This window comes from Lepidochelys olivacea (genome assembly GCF_965140295.1).
Source record: "Lepidochelys olivacea isolate rLepOli2 genome assembly, chromosome: 10".
In the NCBI taxonomy this organism is placed as follows: Eukaryota; Metazoa; Chordata; order Testudines; family Cheloniidae; genus Lepidochelys; species Lepidochelys olivacea.
This window is the reverse complement of record NC_140420.1, coordinates 17,272,561-17,291,686: the sequence shown is the minus strand read 5'-3', so window position 1 is coordinate 17,291,686 and position 19,126 is coordinate 17,272,561. Positions and strand designations below refer to the sequence as shown.

Here is a 19,126-nt window from a genome sequence, read left to right as displayed (position 1 = left end):
TTCTGATTGGTTTTAGAGCGAATGAAAATATGGGGACGGTGTGGGAAAGTGTGGGATGGTGCAAGTTTTGCTACAAAAGAATGGTATTTAGAGCTGTGGGTTGGGTTGTTTTGTTTTGTTTTTTAATCACAGCTCTTTGTTTAGAAAAGAAAATATACTAAACAACAGGCTGTTCTTGTAGATTATAGATAAAAACTGCAAAGTTCTGCCTCCTGGGAAAGAGGGTGACATTGCCATCAGAATGAATACCACGCAGCCGTTTTGTTTTTTCTCTCAATACGTGGTAAGCAAAGTGTTGTAAATTTACAAAAGACTGGATGAAGCCTGTAGGCTTACCCTGCCCACAGGACAGCATGTAGCTGCACCATCCCAGGAGAAGCATCAGCAAGGAAATGTGACTACTCTGCTGTCTTTTTGCTCTGGGGTGGGTGTGACAGGTTGTACCCCAGGCATGCAACCTGGAACTGGGGTACCACCGAGCCGTTTGACTCACCAGCCTGGGTTCCTTCTCACACTGTGCTGCTGTGACAAGCTGCAGACCGCTCCCGGTCCTACATTCCCACTAGCATTCACACAGGCAGGGACGCACCCCAGTTGCAGTTGCATGCAAGCTCTGGCCAGCCACTACATGAAACAACACTAGAGAGGCTACAGCCAAAATACCCCCAGGTCCCCAGCCTAGGACCCCAGAGCTGTACCGTCCTGCCCTGGTCAAAAACCTGACCAGTTTCAATTTATTACCCAGTTCGCCCTTCCCTCAATGTGGAGAGGACAATGCACACCAGCCCTTATTAACTGAGCTGAGATTTTCCCAGACACTTCACTCGAAAATCCACTGGTTAAGAGAAAACATAAAACAAGTTTATTAACTATGGAAATATAGATTTCAGTGATTATAAGTGATAGCAAACAGATCAAAGCAGATTACCTAGGAAATTAAACAAAAACGCAAACAAAGCCTAATATACTAGACAGAATTTGAATCGGCAATATCTCACCCTGACTGATGATACAAGCAGTCCACCAAGTTTCCATATGTAGGCTAGGAATCCCTTTAGGCTGGGATCAGCACTTCCCCCAGTTAAGTCTTTGTTCCTCAGGTGTTCTCTTGTGTGGGAAATGAGGCCAAGAGATTATGTCACTCCACATCTTTTATAGTCTCTCTATATGGCGGGAACCCCTTTGTTTCATAGAATCATAGAACCATATAATAGAATCATAGAATATCAGGGTTGGAAGGGACCTCAGGAGGTCATCTAGTCCAACCCCCTGCTCAAAGCAGGACCAACCCCAACTAATTCTTTGTCAAGCCAGGCCTTAAAAACCTCTAAGGATGGAGATTCCACCACCTCCCTAGGCAACCCATTCCACTGCTTTACCACCCTCCTAGTGAAACAGTTTTTCCTAATATCCAACCTAGACCCACTCCCCCACTGCAACTTCAGACCATTGCTCCTTGTTCTGTCATCTGCCACCACTGAGAACAGCTGAGCTCCATCCTCTTTGGAACCCCCCACTTCAGGTAGTTGCAGGCTGCTATCAAATCCCCCCTCACTCTTCTCTTCTGCAGACTAAATAAGCCCACATCCCTAGCCAGGTTCCCAGCCCAGTTTGTGGGAAAATACAGGCACCAAAATGGAATTTAGTATCATGTGATCTGGTCACATGCCCTTGCATGCTCCCAATGAGTCATAGCAGGTGTAGCCACGTTTGAAATACAGATAGTCAATATTCATAACTTCAGATACAAAAATGATACATGCATAGAAATAGGATACTCATATTCAGCAAATCATAACTTTTCCATAGACACCTCACATGACATATCTTGTGCAAGATGCATCATGATTACGTCAGAATCGTACCACTATGATGAATATGGGGTGTGGTGTCACAGTGGGATTATGAACAACACCCCTTTGCAAGTAAGTTGCAAAACCTCTTTTCAGAGTGCAGCTCACTGGCTGGTGCACAGAACCATGACTCCAGACATTCCTTGCCCTTGCTCATTCACTTGCTTGTGGGTGGGAGTATTGGGTAAACAGTTCTTACTTTCCCGCTATGCCCCAGCCATGATTCAGGTAACCCTAATACAGCCATGACAGGAGGTGGCAGGAGCTGCATCAGGGCTAGTCAAAATCTAGCCCAAAAACTTTGATACATATTGAACGTAATGAGAAATACAAAACATATCTCCTGCAGCACAGCCTTATGTGTCCATATTCTACCAGCAAAGAGTAAATGACATATTAAATAATGGCTGATGAACTAAACTAAATGACAAAGTTCATATCTAAATTTCCCCCAAGTTTGTGGATCATTCAGATCTGGGTTCTTGTCTATGCCCATCACTAACAATGAAAATCCCAGTCTTGAAATATTGAATTAAAAGTGTTTAGCATGCAAAGAAGGGAAAAATGGGTAGGAGACAGCTATAACCTAATTCATATTTCTATAACTTGAACTATTCCTCAGACACTGAAAGAGGGTGTATTCACAAATACCACAATATGCAAGACAAGAGGAGTGGCTGACTCAGGTGCCTGGTAACCGAATAATGACTCTTCCAACTCTAAATTGCCCATTCAAATCCAACCCTTACATTGGGGGCAGTATAGCTGTAGAAATGGGAGAACCAGGAGTTGGGAAACTTGGGTTCTCTCCCTGTCTCTGTCACTGACCGGCTGTGTGACTTTGGATTCTATTCCTGGCTCTATTATTCATTTTCCCTCCCTGAAAAAATAGCCGTCAGCTCAAATCTGAAGACCTGAAAGTGCTTATTTCTAAGTGCAAGTGGTGTTGTTTGATGAGCTGCGGATGCACCCTAAGAACCCAGGGGCTGGTAGCCACAGAGGTGAATTTCAACTAGAGCAGGAGCTTAATTCATCAACAATTGCAACATTTTCATTATTTCATGGTTGTTAGGATGATCCAGGAAAAACTGCTGCAATACTACGTGGGATTTTTTATATCGCTGGGGACAGAGGGACTGTGGATGAAGATGGATACTTGTGGTTTGTAGGAAGAGTGGATGATATCATCTCCGCTGGGTTTGTACCTTTCAGTTAAAACTACAGGAAAATACAAACTAGGGGAGAGTTTGTTAATGAAAGAGCTGCACATATTTAATCTACTAAACACCTAATTTTTCCTCTCCTAGGTATCGTATTGGACTGTTTGAAGTAGAAAGTGCCTTGATCAAGCACCTGGCAGTAGCAGAAGCAGCTGTTGTCAGCAGCCCAGACCCACTCAGAGGAGAGGTAATATTATAGTCAATAATAATTATATCTTGCATTTATAAACCACCTTTCAGCTTAAAGGATACCAAACTTAGGATCTGATTCTCTAGTTCATATGCAAAATTCTAACTGACTTCAATAGTTTTGCCTGCACTGAGGCTGCAGGGCCAGGCCATTAGATGGATTCGCCTTTAGGTTCAGCCTTGAATATGGGCTGGTCCTTAGGTTCACTAACTAAGGATTTCCTCCTTGTCTCCTTTGACCCTAGGGTAGGTTGAGTAATTTACTATACTCCTTTTTCTCCTACCACTAAAATGCAGCGACCTCTAGAATAATAAACAGCAGTTGTTGGAACAGGGCACAGCAATACCATGCAAAACATTTTAGGGCAGGAATATGGATGTACAACCTGCTTCTGACTGCGTGAATCCAGAATAACTTCATGGAATTCACAGAATTACTCAGATGTAACTGGGAGCAGAATCTGGCTACGAAAATATGCTATATATCGTACACCTGTGGAAAGGTCTGGAAAGGTTAAACATCAAGGGTGGAATTCACAAAGGAATTTAAGCACCTAACTCACTGATTTCAATGGGAATTAGGCATATAAATGTCTTTGTGACTCCCACCCCAAGTATGTTCACTTTAACAAGTGGAATAATACAGGCTAAGTAAGAAAGCACATCCCATTAAGTAAAAGGATATCTTGGACCATTATGAAGCTACACTTTGATACACTTGCTGCAGCTCTTCCCCTTGAATTTAATAATAAGACATCCTGGAATCTACCACTTTAAAAAAAAACCCCACACTACAGCATTTCTACAAACTCAGGACCAGATTTTGAAACCCTTGCTCAGGTTGCTTGTAACCTGACTACTCCTGCAGTAACGGTCTAAGTATATAAAGAATGTGGTCCTAGTTTTAAATATGTTTACACTCAAGGTTTTTGTTATCCCATATTTCTTGTTGTGCGATTAAATTAACTTGTTCCCAATTAACTGTGTTGTTTGCTGGTTTATATTTTAATTAATGTTGCAATTTTAATTGATTTTACTTCGTAGGTGGTGAAAGCTTCTGTGGTCTTGTCTCCTGCCTTTAAGTCACATTAACTCCTGAGCTGCAAGTTCATGTCAAGAATGTTACTGCTCCATACAAGTACTCCAGAAAGGCAAGTAATGAAAGGTGGATTGAGAAACCCTGTTCTAACCAAGGAAGGGCTGAAGCTACAAAAATTAGCTCTAGATCAGTACCACAGAAATATTTTATGACCAAAAGAAAGCCTAGTAGTATATATGACATAGTAAATATAACAAATATACTGAATATTTCCCATTATATATTTTAAATTATAACATTTAATGTTTGGGAAATATTGCATATGAATAAAATGATCACCACATTTTAAATAATTTAAAATAAACAGTGTCACAGTAACTGCTGCTTCATGTCAAAAATATGCTAATATATTACATCTGGTCATTTTACTTGGTCTTGTGTTTTGTTTTTATCGGATGGAATTTGTCCAACAACTGCCAAAGACAATCACTGGGAAAATCAGAAGGAATGAACTAAAAAACAAAGAGTGGGGACAAATGTAATGTTGTTTGGGAGTATGGAAACATAATTTCTTTTTTTTCTTTCCTCCCATATTCCCATAGGTAACATCTTGCTGTTATGTCTTGATAAATACTATCATGATGCTTATGATATCAATATGCTTGCTAATTAGATAGTGAATATTTGTTATACTGCACAAAGTTCAGTGTGTGCTAGCAACTTACAAAACTCATCTTATTTTCAAATTCTAATACACGTTTATAACTAGTTAAGAAAAATAAGCATTTTAGGGAAGAGATGGGAATTGTGAGAAGGCAAGAGTGCTTTAGAAAAATTGAAAAAATGCATTTATCTTAAGAAAACAGTGCAGACAATAGCTTGGGTAAGAGACTGGTTGACTCAACATATGGATAACTTATTATGCAAGTTTCTTTTTGAAAAGCTTACATTTTGTTTCCCCTAAGATACATCTAACCAAGCTATAGGGGGTTTAGATGTAAGCATTCTGAAAACGTTTGTGGGAAATGAGTAGGTGGGCTCACTTCAGGCAGCCATACCAATCTCCATACCACCAACAGACACCAGCCAATTGGTACTTTAGTCTCCAGCCACACTCATGGCTCTTTCTCTTACACAGGGATGAGACTTGGATCATGCTGACACTACTGGTTCTGGTCCAAATGCACAAAACTATGGATGTGCTCATATGCTGGAAGGTTCATCCTGCCAGTACTAAAACATCCTTAGAATTTCTAAATATTGTAGTTGACAATTTCCTAACTCACAAAGCATTGCAACCAACACAGGGGAATTCTATATTAGACCTACTCCTGACAGATTAACAGGAACTGATCACAGAACTAATGTTAGGTACAAGTGATCATGACTTGAACACATTTACAATGTACAAACAGAATCAAGTCCAGACCAGTAGTGTATACACAGCGTGCTTGACAAGGGCCAGTTTCACAAAGCTGAAAACAATTATGAGCTAAATCAGTTGGGAGGACAACTTTAATCAGACACATGTAAATGCAATTGGGAATTGTTTAAGAACACTTTACTAGATGTTCAAAAAGCCACAATCCCCAAGGAAGGCTGGATTGGTTAAAAAAAAACCTACAACAACCTGGGTTTAGAGGGGAAGTAGAGGCAGCTATAATATAAACACAAAAGGGGAACTTGGTAATATAAATCAAAAGCTAGGAATTATAGAAAATTGATAAGGAAAGCAAAGGAACTCAAGGAGAAATCTAGGGCTAGCAACGTTAACAACAATAAGGAGGTGGTTTTTTTTAAGTAAACAAAAAGAATCCTGAAAATGGATTCTTTATGAGATGGCAATGGTAGAATTATCAACAATAATACAGAACAGGTAGAAGAAGCTTATTTCTACCAGCTTAGGTTAAAAACTTCCCCAAGGCACAAATTCTTCCTTGTCCTTGGAACGGTATCGCTGCCACCACCAAATGAGTTAGACAAAGATTTAGGAAAAGGACCACTTGGAGTTCCTGTTTCCCCAAAATATCCCCCCAAGCTCCTTCACCCCCTTTCCTCGCAAGGCTTGAGAGTAAACAAGGTGAGCACAGACCAGACCCTTGGGTTTTTAGGACACTAAAAACCCCAATCAGAGTCTTAAAAACATAACTTCTATTATAAATAAAAAAAAGTAAAAGAAACACCTCTGTAAAATCAGGATGGAAGATAATTTTACAGGGTAATAAGATTTAAAAACAGAGGATTCCCCTCTAAGCAAAACTTTAAAGTTACAAAGAAACAGGAATAAACCTTCCTCTTAGCATAGGGCGAATTCACAAGCTAAATCAAAACATACTCTAATACATTTCCTTGCTATTACTTACTATTTCTGTAATTTTAGATGTATCATTCAGTAGAAGCTGGATTACTTGCTTGCTCTCTCTGTCTCCGGAGAGAACAACAAAAGCCCAAACAAAAACCTTCCCCCCCACCACAGATTTGAAAATATCTTCTTTCCCCATTGGTCTGTCTGGTCAGGTGCCAACTAGGTTAATGGAACTGATTAACGCTTTACAGGTAAAGGAGGGATTTTATGCTTCCCTTAGCTGTATGTTTATAACACCTTCCAAGGGGAGCAGCGGGGGGCAAAAAAAAAAAAAACCAACAAAAACCTAATTGGCTTCAAGACTGAACTTGGTAAATGTACAGAGGGAATGGTACAATGAGACAATGGCATGTGTCCCATCTACAGCTACTAATAGTGAATATCACCAATGGCTGGTGGTGAGACGCTAGATCAGGAAGGGTCTGAGTTACTACAGAGAATTCTTTCCCAGGTGTTTGGTTGGTGGGTCTTGCCCACATGCTCCGGGTATAACTGATCCCCATATTTGGGGTCAAGAAGGAATTTTTCCATGAGTCAGATTGGCAGAGCCTATGTGGGGATTTTCACCTTCCTCTGTGACAGCTTGGCATCCCCATATTCACCACTGTAATATTATATGTCTGGTACAAAGTATGCCTTGTGAGGTATCATTCTAAAAGTCCTGAGCTGCCAAACATTAATAGCTTGTTGGATTGTGTGTGCTGTCATTGTATGTGAAGTCATGAAGTTTTGCTATGTATATGTTACTGAAAGATGCTGTGAAGTTGGAAACACCCACAACTAGCCTTTCAGGTACAACAATGAAGAAGCTAGACAGTGCTAATGGCCCATCAATAAGGACAGGTTTCAGAGTAACAGCCGTGTTAGTCTGTATTCGCAAAAAGAAAAGGAGTACTTGTGGCACCTTAGAGACTAACCAATTTATTTGAGCATGAGCTTTCGTGAGCTACAGCTCACTTCATCGGATGTCCGATGAAGTGAGCTGTAGCTCACGAAAGCTCATGCTCAAATAAATTGGTTAGTCTCTAAGGTGCCACAAGTACTCCTTTTCAATAAGGACAATGGACCATGGAAAAGGTTTGGCCTCACCTGGGAATATTTCAGCCAGCCTATGAATAATGGCTGCTGTGACTCAGCGATACCGAACTCCATTTTGGTACCTGTACTTTTCCATGAACTGGGCTGGATGCCTGGCTTGGAACAAAGGGGTTCTTGCCATATGGAAAAACTATGTAAGGGGGAAGTGACTTCATGACTGGAAACAACACCAGAGGAACAAAGACTGAACTGGGGAGAGGGTCCCAGGTGGGAAAGAAGCCCTGCCTGTGTAAGGAAGCTAAAACTTGCTTATCTCATCAGTCAGGATGAGCTACTGCTGATTCAAATCCTATCTGGGATTGCAATTTTGTTTAATTTCCTAGATAACCTGCTTTGATCTGTTTGCTATCACTTATCGATTAAAATATATGTCTGGGTATGTCTTCACTACCCACCAGATTGGCAGGCAGCTATTGATCCAGCGGGGATTGATTTATTGCATCTAGTCTAGACGCGATAAATCGACCCCCAAGCACTCTCCCATCAACTCCTGTACTCCAGTGCCACGAGAGGCACAGGCGGAGTCGATGGGGGAGCAGCAGCAGTCGACTCACCATGGTGGAGACACCACAGTAAGTCAATCCAAGTACGTCAACTTCAGCTACGTTATTCACGTAGCTGAAGTTGCATAACTTAGATCGATTCCCCCCCCCCCCAGTGTAGACCAGTGCTAAGTAGTTAATAAACTTGTTTTATCTTAACTAGCATGTTATTGAATGAAGCGTTAGAGAATCTTAGCTCTGGTAACAAAGGCTGTTGTATATCTTCCTCACATCGAGGGGGAAGCAGACTATTGAATGAGCTTGCAGCATACAGACCCCTATGCAGTGCACGATGGTATAATTCTGGGTTTATACTTCAGTAGGGGTGCAAGGCTGAGGAGCTGGGAAATTGGCTGGTGCCTCTATTGTTGGTCCATGAGTGACTTAGGTGGCAGCACCTGCTGTTGTGTTGGGTGATAACAGGGCCCGGAGAAGGCTGGCTCTGAGTCACCAGCAGAGCCGTGTGTGAGAGGACAGCCTAGCTGAATGGTTTGGGGGTACAGCAGTTCCAATAGCTTCCATGCTTCACTCCGGGGGTGACAACCCGTCACAGTCTGCATGGATCATTTGCTGGCTTAAACTGGAGTAAAGGGTGGTTTCTCTGTAATCTGAAGTCTTCAAATCATGATTTGAGGACTTCAGTAACTCTGTGAGAGGTTATGGATCTATTACAGAAGTGGGTGGGGAGGTTCTGTGGCCTGGAATGCCCAGGTGGGCAGATTAGTCAAAAGGACTAATGTGATCCATAGATGCACAAATTGGGGAATCTTAAGTAGGAGTGGAGAGGTTATTTTACCTCTATATTTAGCACTACTGTAACTGCTCCTGGAGTACTGTATCCCGTTCCAGTGTCCCCAATTCAAGAAGGATTTTGATAAACTGGAGAAAATTGTGCCACAAAAATGATTAAAGATTTAGAAAACATGCCTTGTAGTGACAGACTCAAGGAGCTCACTCTATGTAACAAACAAAAGATTAAGGGGTGACTTGACTGAAGTCTCTAAGTATCTAAATTGGGAACAAATATTTAATAATGGGCCTCCCACCGTGAAACAATCCCCATTCAATTTATCAGATAAAGGTATAACACAATCCAATAGCTAGAAGTTGAAGCTAGACAGGTTCAGACTGGAAATAAGGCATACAGTTTGTAAAGTGAGAGCAACTAACCACTGGAACAATTTACCAAGGGTTATGGTAGGTTCTCCATTAAATTTTTAAATCAAGATTGGATGTTTTTCTAAAAGATCTGCTCTAGGAATTATTTTGGAGAAGTTCTATGACCTGTTATACAGGAGATCAGACTGGATGATCACAACGGTTCCTTCAGGCCTCGGAATCTATATTCACATATCAAAAGAACAGCACTGGCTGTGAGAAAGCAGAACTTAAGTCAGTCGGGGGGGGGGGGGGGGGGAACACAGGAGTACGGAAGCATTTTTTTTTTAATTTTCACACTTAAAACAGTTTTACAAACACTAGAGATCATAAAACAAAACCCTTAAGAGGCTCAACCCTGTCCTTTTCATTAAATCACAGTCAAGCCAGCTGGTGTTATTTGGAGCAAGTGCTTTTCCATTAGTGACACCTACAGGTTTAAGTTGTAAGTGTATCATGAAACACCTAAGCCATACACTTGTACAAAAACTGTAAGGCAACAATACTATTGGAAAAACAAGCTATAGCCGCACTATATTAAAATAGGGTTTTTTTAAAAAATCTGGGTTTCTAGTCTTTGTAAACATGATAGTGTAACTTATCAATGAGACCTACTCTTTAAACGTTCTATGAAGAGGAAAAACTCAGATGCTATTTTCAAACTGGGACAAAACACTCATTTTGTAAAACTGAAACCATACAAAAAGTTAAACGTTTTCTACTAGATGTTGTGTAATACAGAGAGAGCTGCTTTCACATCAAGAAGTTTAAAAAGGAGGTTTAACTCAAATATGAGCACAGCTAATAAAAAAAATAAAACCAATGAGACTTTAATAAAAACATCAAACATAAATGAAAGAGTGCCCTTGGAATAAGCATCCTTAGACATGGGTTCTTCACAGATTGTTAATGGATAACCATATATGCTCCTATCCATTATGTACATTGCTGTTCTTGGCAGACATGCCACAGGGTGCTTTTGCCATGAATATACATGACTTCCACACTGGCATCTGTCTGTTCTCGAAAATTACAGGAATTTGAGGGAGAAGGGTGAGGGAGAGGTTTGCTCATAATACTGAGCTATTTTGATGGTGGCAATTCCTCTTTTCCACCCAAAATATTTCAAAGACATGTTAATATGTTGTACACTAGTCTTTGCAGACATCTGAACATCATACAGAAAGTCAGGTGCTTATGGCTCATTCTGTATTTAATAAGACAACAAGGTTTATATAGTATGCAAAGTCATGTCACCAAAACAAAATGGCACTGTATTTTCAAATAAATCCCCTTGCAAGATCCTGTCCTTTTCCAGACCTCTCAATCCTGCCTCTGCCAATGTCTGGAGGCAAAGGGGTTGAGTCAGCCAGGCACCCTATGGTAGTTATTTACATGTGGTAAGTGGGAGTAAAATGCTACCAGATCAGACTGGTAACAATTTACACACACTCTGCAGATATCTGACCACACAAGATGGAAAGCACTGGAGAATCAGGCTGAAGAGTTTGGTCACTTATTCTCTCGGACACTGCGTGCTGCAACATTGACTCCAATAGCAAAGACAGGATGGAACATTACATTTTTTTTTTTTAAATAGGATATTTAAAAAGCAAATTTAAAATAAAAAAATTAAGCTCCTCTTTAAACGACCATTTCAAAACTTTAAGCCAGTCTATTTTACAGTGATCTTTAGTGTGTGTCTTCCCCTTCCATCACATTCTCTATGCCTGCTGATTATTGCTCTCATTGGGCTTAGCTTCCTCTTCACCCTGATTTTTGTCTTCTGGTTTCACTTCTTTAGTGTCCTCTTCTGCCAGTTTTATTTCTTCCAACTTCTCCCCTTGGGAAGCACTCAACAGGTTTTGCTGCCCCAGCTCCTCCTTGTTGCTCTTCACCACCTCTTGTAGATTATATTTTCTGAACAAAACATAGTCTTTCACCACGCTCAAGCAACAGACATTTTTTATTATTTCTACCACAATGGTATACTGGGGATTATTAAGATCCACTTTGTTTTCTGGATTTAGGCTGCCCACTATTCCTACAAAATAAAAGGAAACGGTCTTAGAATCGGTAGGGAAACTGGAGGAATGTTTTTCATAGAGAAGAGTGTAAATGTGGTGTTACGTTCATCAGTTGAGCCCTCACTTAAAGTGCAAGGACTTTTAATCAGACAAGTTCTAAAAAAATACCACAAATCAGAGAGAGGGGATAAACTTACTGCCAAACAATGAGAGAAACCAGCTATTGTAGCAACAAGCCAAAATAAGCACCAATTTCACAAAAACACGGTTTCAAAAAATATTCCGAATACTTGGTTCAGGAACTAAAATCTCAGAGCACAAGCTGCACCACAAGGCAGGGGGAAACAAGGCACCTTCCTTTAGCTATGGCAGCTGCAATCAAGAATTTTCAGTCACTGAATTGGTCAAATAGGCAGGACAGACTGGGACTCTTAGAAACACTCTCTCGAACCAAAGGACTATTCCACAGTAACTCTCAAGGAGAAAACTGCCAAGTGAACTTAGAGTTATTTCATTAAGGCCACATCTACACTACAAAATTAAGACGTTGACCTGGTTTATGCCAGCATACAGCTGCCACTGTAATTACATTGCTTGTGCATGTCTGCACTTCGCTCCTTGTTTTGGTGGCACATGTCCTTACCAGGAGTGGTCGTATCGATTGTTCTGTCAGTGTGAGGCATTGTGGGACAGCTCCTGAAAGCCAGTAACAGTCGACATAAGCAAAGCAGTGTCTACACTGACACTGCATCTACCTAACTACATCAATCTTGACTCTGCACTGCTTATGGAGGTGCAGTTATTAAGTCAGCATAGTGGTGCAGTTATGTTAATGGGAGTGAAATTCAAGTGTAGGCATTTCTATAGTTAGGTAGATGTAAGCAGTCTTGCGTTGACCTAACTCTGTCGTGCAGACCAGATCTAAGTCACAGTCTATTGGGAAATGGCTCGATGGTGTTTCCCTATAATGTTCAGTATTCAAAGAATTTTTAGTACAATCCTGGAAGTTTGCAAGAATGGTATTGTCACAGTGAGTTATAGCCAACAAAGTTGGACCGCACACTCTTCTGGTTTATGATTTGTTAAAATGAAAACCTATGATATCAGAAAAGAGTGTTGTTAATGCCAGGTTATTTTCACAGAGCTTAAGGAAAAAAAAAAACTTGAAAGACTTTCATAATTCAATATGCTTGAGTTTGCTATAACGCAACATTTATGTCTACTAAAAATATTTTGCTTGAATAATTTGACCTATGTTACACATGCAGTCTTAGGTAGTTTATACACTTGTCTACAATCATGCTATGTCAGATAAGTACATACCTGCCAATTCTTTGATTACTTCTTCCCTACTCATGTGACTGTTATTGCGAGCTTTGTAAACAATCTGAAAAGTACCCTTATTAGGGGCTTTAAACCAAGGCTCAAAGAAGGTCTCTGAATACTTTTTCATATCTTCCATAAAAGCCTTGCAGGTTCCAGAAATGGGCAACATGCGCAGAATAACTCTTGTTTTCTTCTTTTTAGTAGTGTGCAAGTCCATTAATATATGATGCACGAGCTTCTCAGGTTCTACGAGACAAGACAACAGAGTAAGAGCATCAAATGGAAATAATTTCCTTTTTAAAAAGCAATACAGAATCCAATTTTATTTGCTTACAAGTACAAAGAAATTGAATCATCAAATTCTGCAGCACCCTACTAAATGCTATGGAGTTCTTACAAAAGGGTATGGAGTTTGAAAGTATAGAGAGCAGATTAGTTCCACAATTCTGGCTTGTAAAGCACACGAGAGAGTACCCACAAGGTGCAACACTGGAGGTGTACTTCTGCAGTTTTTTACTCAGGCAAGAGGAGTTTTGCCTGAGCAAGGATTAAAAGATCAGACCCTACTCACGTCTACTGGATTGTCAATACACTGGATGTTCTTCCAGCTCACATTTGTTATTTCACAAACAAGGCTGGGGATCTAGGAACATCAGCCTTTTTGCATGCTTTCCAAGGTCAGCAAAATACCAAGCCCTTTTACGTTTAGAAGGGTCAGATAGATTCTGCTTGGACAAAATAACTATCTGGCTGTAGTCACTAGAGTGTTCAGTGGGAAAGCAAATGCGAAAGAGGAAGGCTGCATGAACATTCAGCATGCTTCATTTCTTTGGCAGTCAAACCATGACACAGTCTAACAAACTGCAAAGCAGCTGTTTGTGTTGCGTTATGCAGCAATTATTTCATTACACACCTACACCCAGCGTTCTAATAAAAACCACATTGTTAGCTCCACTCTCCACTGACTGGAATCTTCTCAGCTTCTGTTCATTCGAAGTGCGAATCTGATCAACTTCTTTCTTTAAGGCAGCTTCAACATCATCTTCCTCCTCTTCACTTCCTGACAACCTGTCATCTTGATTTGTAAACTGTTGAAACAAGAGGCTGCATCTTAAATGAGATGTTAGTGAAGGGTTAAGAAATCACATCTAATGCTTAATAAATGGAAGCCACAACAACCACTATACCCATGGCATAAAAAAGCCAGAATTCAAGCAGTGACACTGTAGACAATTAATAAGCAGTGAGACATTTTAGGTCAGGCACACTGGGTTAAGACAAGCACCAGAAGTTATTGCAGGGGGAATCAGCATTTCATTTTCTCAATCTCTGTAGTGATTTAATTTTAAAGCATGTTGTATAAAATTTGTCTCTTGCACCATTAGGTAACAGATATTCATCTGCTGGATGATCAATCATCTTTAAAACAAAAACAAAACAAAAAAGCCTCATCACCAGTTTAGAAAGCAAACTTTTCAACATTATTACCCACAGCAATTTATAAATGGGAGCAGCAAGTAATAGGCAAATCTTAGACCTGGTCTATACTAGGAAATTAGGTTGGTATAACTACATCGCTCAGGGGTGAAACTGACCTAGCCCCCAGTGTAGACAGCACTAGGTCAATGGGAGAATTCTCCCATCAACCCCGCTACCACTTCACAGGGAGGTGAAGTACCTACGCCAACAGGAGAAGCTCTCCTGTTGGCACAGGTAGCATTTTCAGCGAAGCATTAAGTGTGGACAAGCCCTTAAGTCTGTAAGCAAAAACTTAGAAAGACAGACAGGCCAGTTAACTCCAATTAACCAGAAGGAGTTATTAAACCAAGTGTGTATCCATCCACTGCAAGAAGCACTTATACTGAATTTTAAAGTGCTTTTAAAGAGAGTGTTCTCCTGTGGCACTTGAACAACAACAAAACATTTAGATGGCCTATTTAACATTAGTTCACTTCTTGCGCTAAAATATCCACAAACCAGAACATTAACATGCTGCCTTTTTTGAGGCTTAATATTATTATTATTTCGGACAGGAGAGATGCCCAAATTATCCAGAACTGCCATTCTAGGGCATCCTCTAAGGACCCCAGATCTTGGCAGTGGCCGAGATGACAGCAGAGCGCAGGAACCACAGCCAATCCCAGGCCTCTGCTGGTATGGGGTTCGCTTTGGTGCCTGCCACAAATAAGCTGCTTACAGATGACTCCGTCGCCACAGGAGCCTGTGAGCTCCTCGGGGCATGGACTACCTTTTTTTGGTGTTTGCCCGCTTGGTGCCCAAGTATCTAGTGGGGGGTCCCTAAGTGCCACGCTCCTAATCTGGCTCCCTGACAGGTACCTCTAGCCCCCTGGTGCAGCAGCACAAAACCGCGACCCCCCCTAGAGGGGACCATGCGAGGCCCCCTGCAGAACGCCCAGGGCACAGAGCCCGGCCGGCGGGGCCGCTGCAGGCCGCACGCACCTTCTCGGGCCCGTAGAGCAGGTCCCCATACTCGTTGAGCAGGCTGTAGGCCTCCCCCACGCACTTGCGCTCGTTCATGTTGCAGGTGATGAGGATGCCCTGCATGCCGAGCTCCAGCTGCCGCGGCCCCCCGCCGCCGCCGCCGCCCCGGGGCCGCTTGGCCTGCTGCCCCGACACGTACTGCGCCTTGTGCCGCCGCTTCATCGCCGCAGCCGGCTGCTCCGAGGCGGCCATGGGGGCAGCTGAGCCGCGAGCCCGGACTCCACGCGGGCGCCAAAACGACGCGTTACCTCGCCGACGTGCGTCGCGGGGCGATGACGTCACCGCCGCGCGACGGAAAGGCGGCTCTTCCCAGTCGGTCCCAAGGGCTTTCCGGGTCCTAAAGCCCGCCGGGTACAGGGGCTCTGCCGGGTCCTAAAGTCACCGTGCTGCTCGCGAGCCCGTGCAGGGAAGCGAGGCCTGGAAAGGAGCCTGCCCGCTTGGGGAGAGGCGCGCCCCAGGAGCTGGCTGTGCCACCGCCTTGGCTCTCGCGGGCCGGGCCCTGCGTGCGTGGGACTGGGGCGAGACCCCGCTTTGTAGCCGACGCTGCAGTGTGCTGTGACGTTTGGCAGAGAGCGGCCATGGGGGAAAAGGGGGAGCGGTGTGGGTAGCCACAGCCGCACAAAGGTGAGCCGGCGCTGGCTGTGCTCACCCCGTTTCTGACTCTAGTGCCTTTACCAGCCCTTATTTATCTGTTGTCCTAAAGCATTCCCCCCACCCAAGCAAAGCACGTGGACGAGACTGTCGGTTTGGTTTATCCTACAACTTTAGGTGACTTTGGGTCAGGGACCGCGTGTTTCATTATTCTATAGAGGAGAAATTGCCAACTCCCACACTCAGAAATTGCGTCAGGTCTCAAAAATCCTGAGTTTCCCCCTCAGAACAGTATTTTTGGGGGAAAGGATGCAATACTCCCCAGAGGTACACAAGCTTGTGAAGAACCTCATCACCATCTGCCTGCAGCATGAAGCAGTTTTGCCGCATATTTGCTGTACCTCAGCTCCCTGAAACCAACAGCCTCTGGCCACAGATAAACACTGACTTAACTTCCTGGTTTCTGTAGACCTCATCTTTGCGATACAGGCTAGTGATAAACACACATCAACCTCCAGCCCCTTTGCCAGAGTCTCCCTCAGTCGTATCCCACCCGTGTCACTGGACACGTAGAAATAACCAGGTAAGCTGTCTCCGAAGGGACAGAGTTCACACAGCTTGACTGGCACAGCTCAGGATCCAATCCTTTATAAGGACACAACCCTGTAATCTATTTATAGTGAAAACAAGTATGTTTCTTAACAAAGGTTAAGATTTTAGGAGCAAGTAAGGATAGTAAGAACAACAGGTTATTTATTAAACAAAAAGTATAACACGCTGAGAGTCTAAACTTACTTTAACAGACTAAAATCCTTGTCTAAAACAGCTTCTCAACTAAAGTCACGTCCCAGCGACTTTCATGTGTGCAGAAAGCACTGTCCTTGTAACAGTCTTTATAGATAAATACTATGACAGCAAAGTGTTAGGTGTAGTGAGTTTGTCAGGCCTAACAGGAGTTGCTCTTACTGAACAGTGAACCCTTTGGCAGTTGGCACTGAGGAGTTCTTAAAGTCACAGAGAGAATTTGCCTTCTGATTTCTTAGCCTTTAGGGTGCATGCATGTCACATTTTCAAGCTTTTCTCTGCCACCATGGAGACTAGAAACTCACGTTAAAAAAAACAACAAAGCTGAGATTCTGAAGTAATCACTAGACTCCAGGAGCTAGGGATTTCAGAAAAATATTAAATATCAAGATGCTCAAAACAGAATTGTGGCAGTTGGCAATACTGCCTAACTGTAGCGTGTCGAGCACAACGAAGCCATGCTCCCTGACTGGAGCCTGTATACACTGTAGCAGCACAAGTAGTAAATATCATCATCATCATAATAATAGACCTGGATTCTCTAGGCTTTAGGCTAAACTTATATACACAAGCAAGAGTCTGTTGTAAAAAAACCCCAAGAACCCTTCTCTTATTGATATGGAAAGTATTAGGAGAGAAACTGGTCTTTAAAATACTGATTGATCTGAACTGTTAATAGCTCGGTCTGAATGTAAAATACTTTATCCCACTTCAGTGATCTGAAGACAAAGTGAATTGGAGTTTTGATAGATTGGAATCTTGTTGATTTATGCTTTTGTAGAACTTTGGCTCTCAGAATTAAAGGTCCAGAATTGGAGTTAATAAATTGCAGAATATAAAGAGATGCTAACTTGGGGCCTGATCCAAAGCCCATTGAAGTAAATGGAAAGATTCCCAATTGTGCCCCATTGTACAATCCATATTTTAAAGGCACTTACAAGTAGCCCCATACTACTCCGTGTAAAAATTGCAGAATCAGGCTCTTGGTTTGGAATGTATCCATATTTTACTAATTAATCATTTAAAACATTACTAATTTACATTTACAGAGCGGAAAAATAGGCTTTCTCTATGGTACAGGTACTTTTGGGTATAAAATAAAGGCCATCCCTTGTCAGAAGAACCAGATGAACTGTATGATATTTGTGATTGGTTAGGATTGCAGGAACAAGGCCTTAACATGATTCAGCTGTCAAAATACTGCTATTGCAAAGATTTCAAATGTGCTTAATTTTAAGCATGTGAGTAATCCCCGTGAAGGCAACCAGACTACTCATAGTGCATAAAGTAAAGCAGGCATATATAAGTGTTTGCAGGAGGGGTTTTTAATAAAGGAACCACTTCAGTCTGTATTGAAATGCAGCAGCCAGCTACCTGTGAAGTGAATGGTGATAGATGTCTTCTTAGAGCACATAGTAACATTACAAAACAGTTGAAAAACATGAAGCAAAGAATAATTTCTCCAGATGCTGCTGCTTGGTGAGTTTTAGGTAGCAGACTTTAATAAGGACACTGGGATTCAGGGCTCTACTCTTGTGAAAAGTGCCATGAGATTTCTAAATGACAACATGTACCCCGAAAACCAGCTTTATGCCTCATCTAAAAGAATGATGCACAAAAACAATTTAAAAGAGATTAGGTTGTCATGTTGTCAAAAAACCAAAAAGTTTCTCCATCATTTTCTATTAACTTTCATGCATCCTTTGTGGCAATTTAATCTTTCATCCGAGGATTCCTTAGGAGAAAGCTTTTCTGCCTCCTCTGTTGAAGGATTTTTCTGTGTATATTTCAGGGACATTTAAAATCTCACTCATGCAGACCTGCTGCATGTCTCACTAACTGTTAGGGAGAGAGCAACTACCTTTTTTGGGGGAATCCTTCTAGAGCCCTTTCTTAATTATAGACTATCAGGGTTAGAAGGGACCTCAGGAGATCATCTAGTCCAACCCCCTGCTCAAAGCAGGACCAATCCCCAATTTTTTCTTTTTGATTCTGTGGAGGTTTCCATGTGACAGTTAACATCAATTCTCCCCAGTGCAGGTTGCCCAAGTCTGGCATGGTCAAAAAGCTCACAGCAGGGCAGCTGATAGTTCTTGTGGAGAAAGCACACGACATAAATGCTAAAATGCATAAAAGCGACATCGGTTTTCTTTCCGTGCATCCCGCAACCACAGAATCAGTTGATCCAAATATTTCTGATGAGCGTTTCTGCAAATTTCCTGCTGGTCCCAGGCCCCAGAGCCACCGCTTGGGGGCTGTGGGTTGATCATCCAGCAGCAGGAGGAGTTTACGAAACCTGTGCACTCCCTGGGGCTGGAGTGAGAGGCTGTGAGTGCACCAAGCAGATCAGAGAGGGTGTGCCTTGGCTCTTAGCTGTGCTTTATCAGTGCACAGCCTCGGGAGTTGGGGGGA

The 19,126-nt window shown here is 42.2% G+C and overlaps 2 protein-coding genes across 2 annotated transcripts; one reads left to right on the top strand and one right to left on the bottom strand.

Moving 5' to 3' along the window:
* The first annotated feature begins 1,814 nt into the window (after positions 1–1,814).
* Positions 1,815–4,534, top strand: LOC311527511 (acyl-coenzyme A synthetase ACSM3, mitochondrial-like). The gene is made up of 4 exons (XM_084641576.1): positions 1,815–1,925; positions 2,926–3,050; positions 3,161–3,260; positions 4,307–4,534. The coding sequence occupies exons 1-4, from the start codon at positions 1,845–1,847 to the stop codon at positions 4,352–4,354; spliced, it is 354 nt and encodes a 117-aa protein (XP_084497702.1). The 5' UTR covers positions 1,815–1,844; the 3' UTR covers positions 4,355–4,534.
* Positions 4,535–10,269: 5,735 nt separating this feature from the next.
* Positions 10,270–15,599, bottom strand: THUMPD1 (THUMP domain 1 NAT10 acetyltransferase adaptor). The gene is made up of 4 exons (XM_084640999.1): positions 15,278–15,599; positions 13,731–13,905; positions 12,815–13,063; positions 10,270–11,508 (listed from the first exon to the last, which is right to left on the bottom strand). The coding sequence occupies exons 1-4, from the start codon at positions 15,509–15,511 to the stop codon at positions 11,189–11,191; spliced, it is 978 nt and encodes a 325-aa protein (XP_084497125.1). The 5' UTR covers positions 15,512–15,599; the 3' UTR covers positions 10,270–11,188.
* Between the last annotated feature and the right edge of the window lie 3,527 nt (positions 15,600–19,126).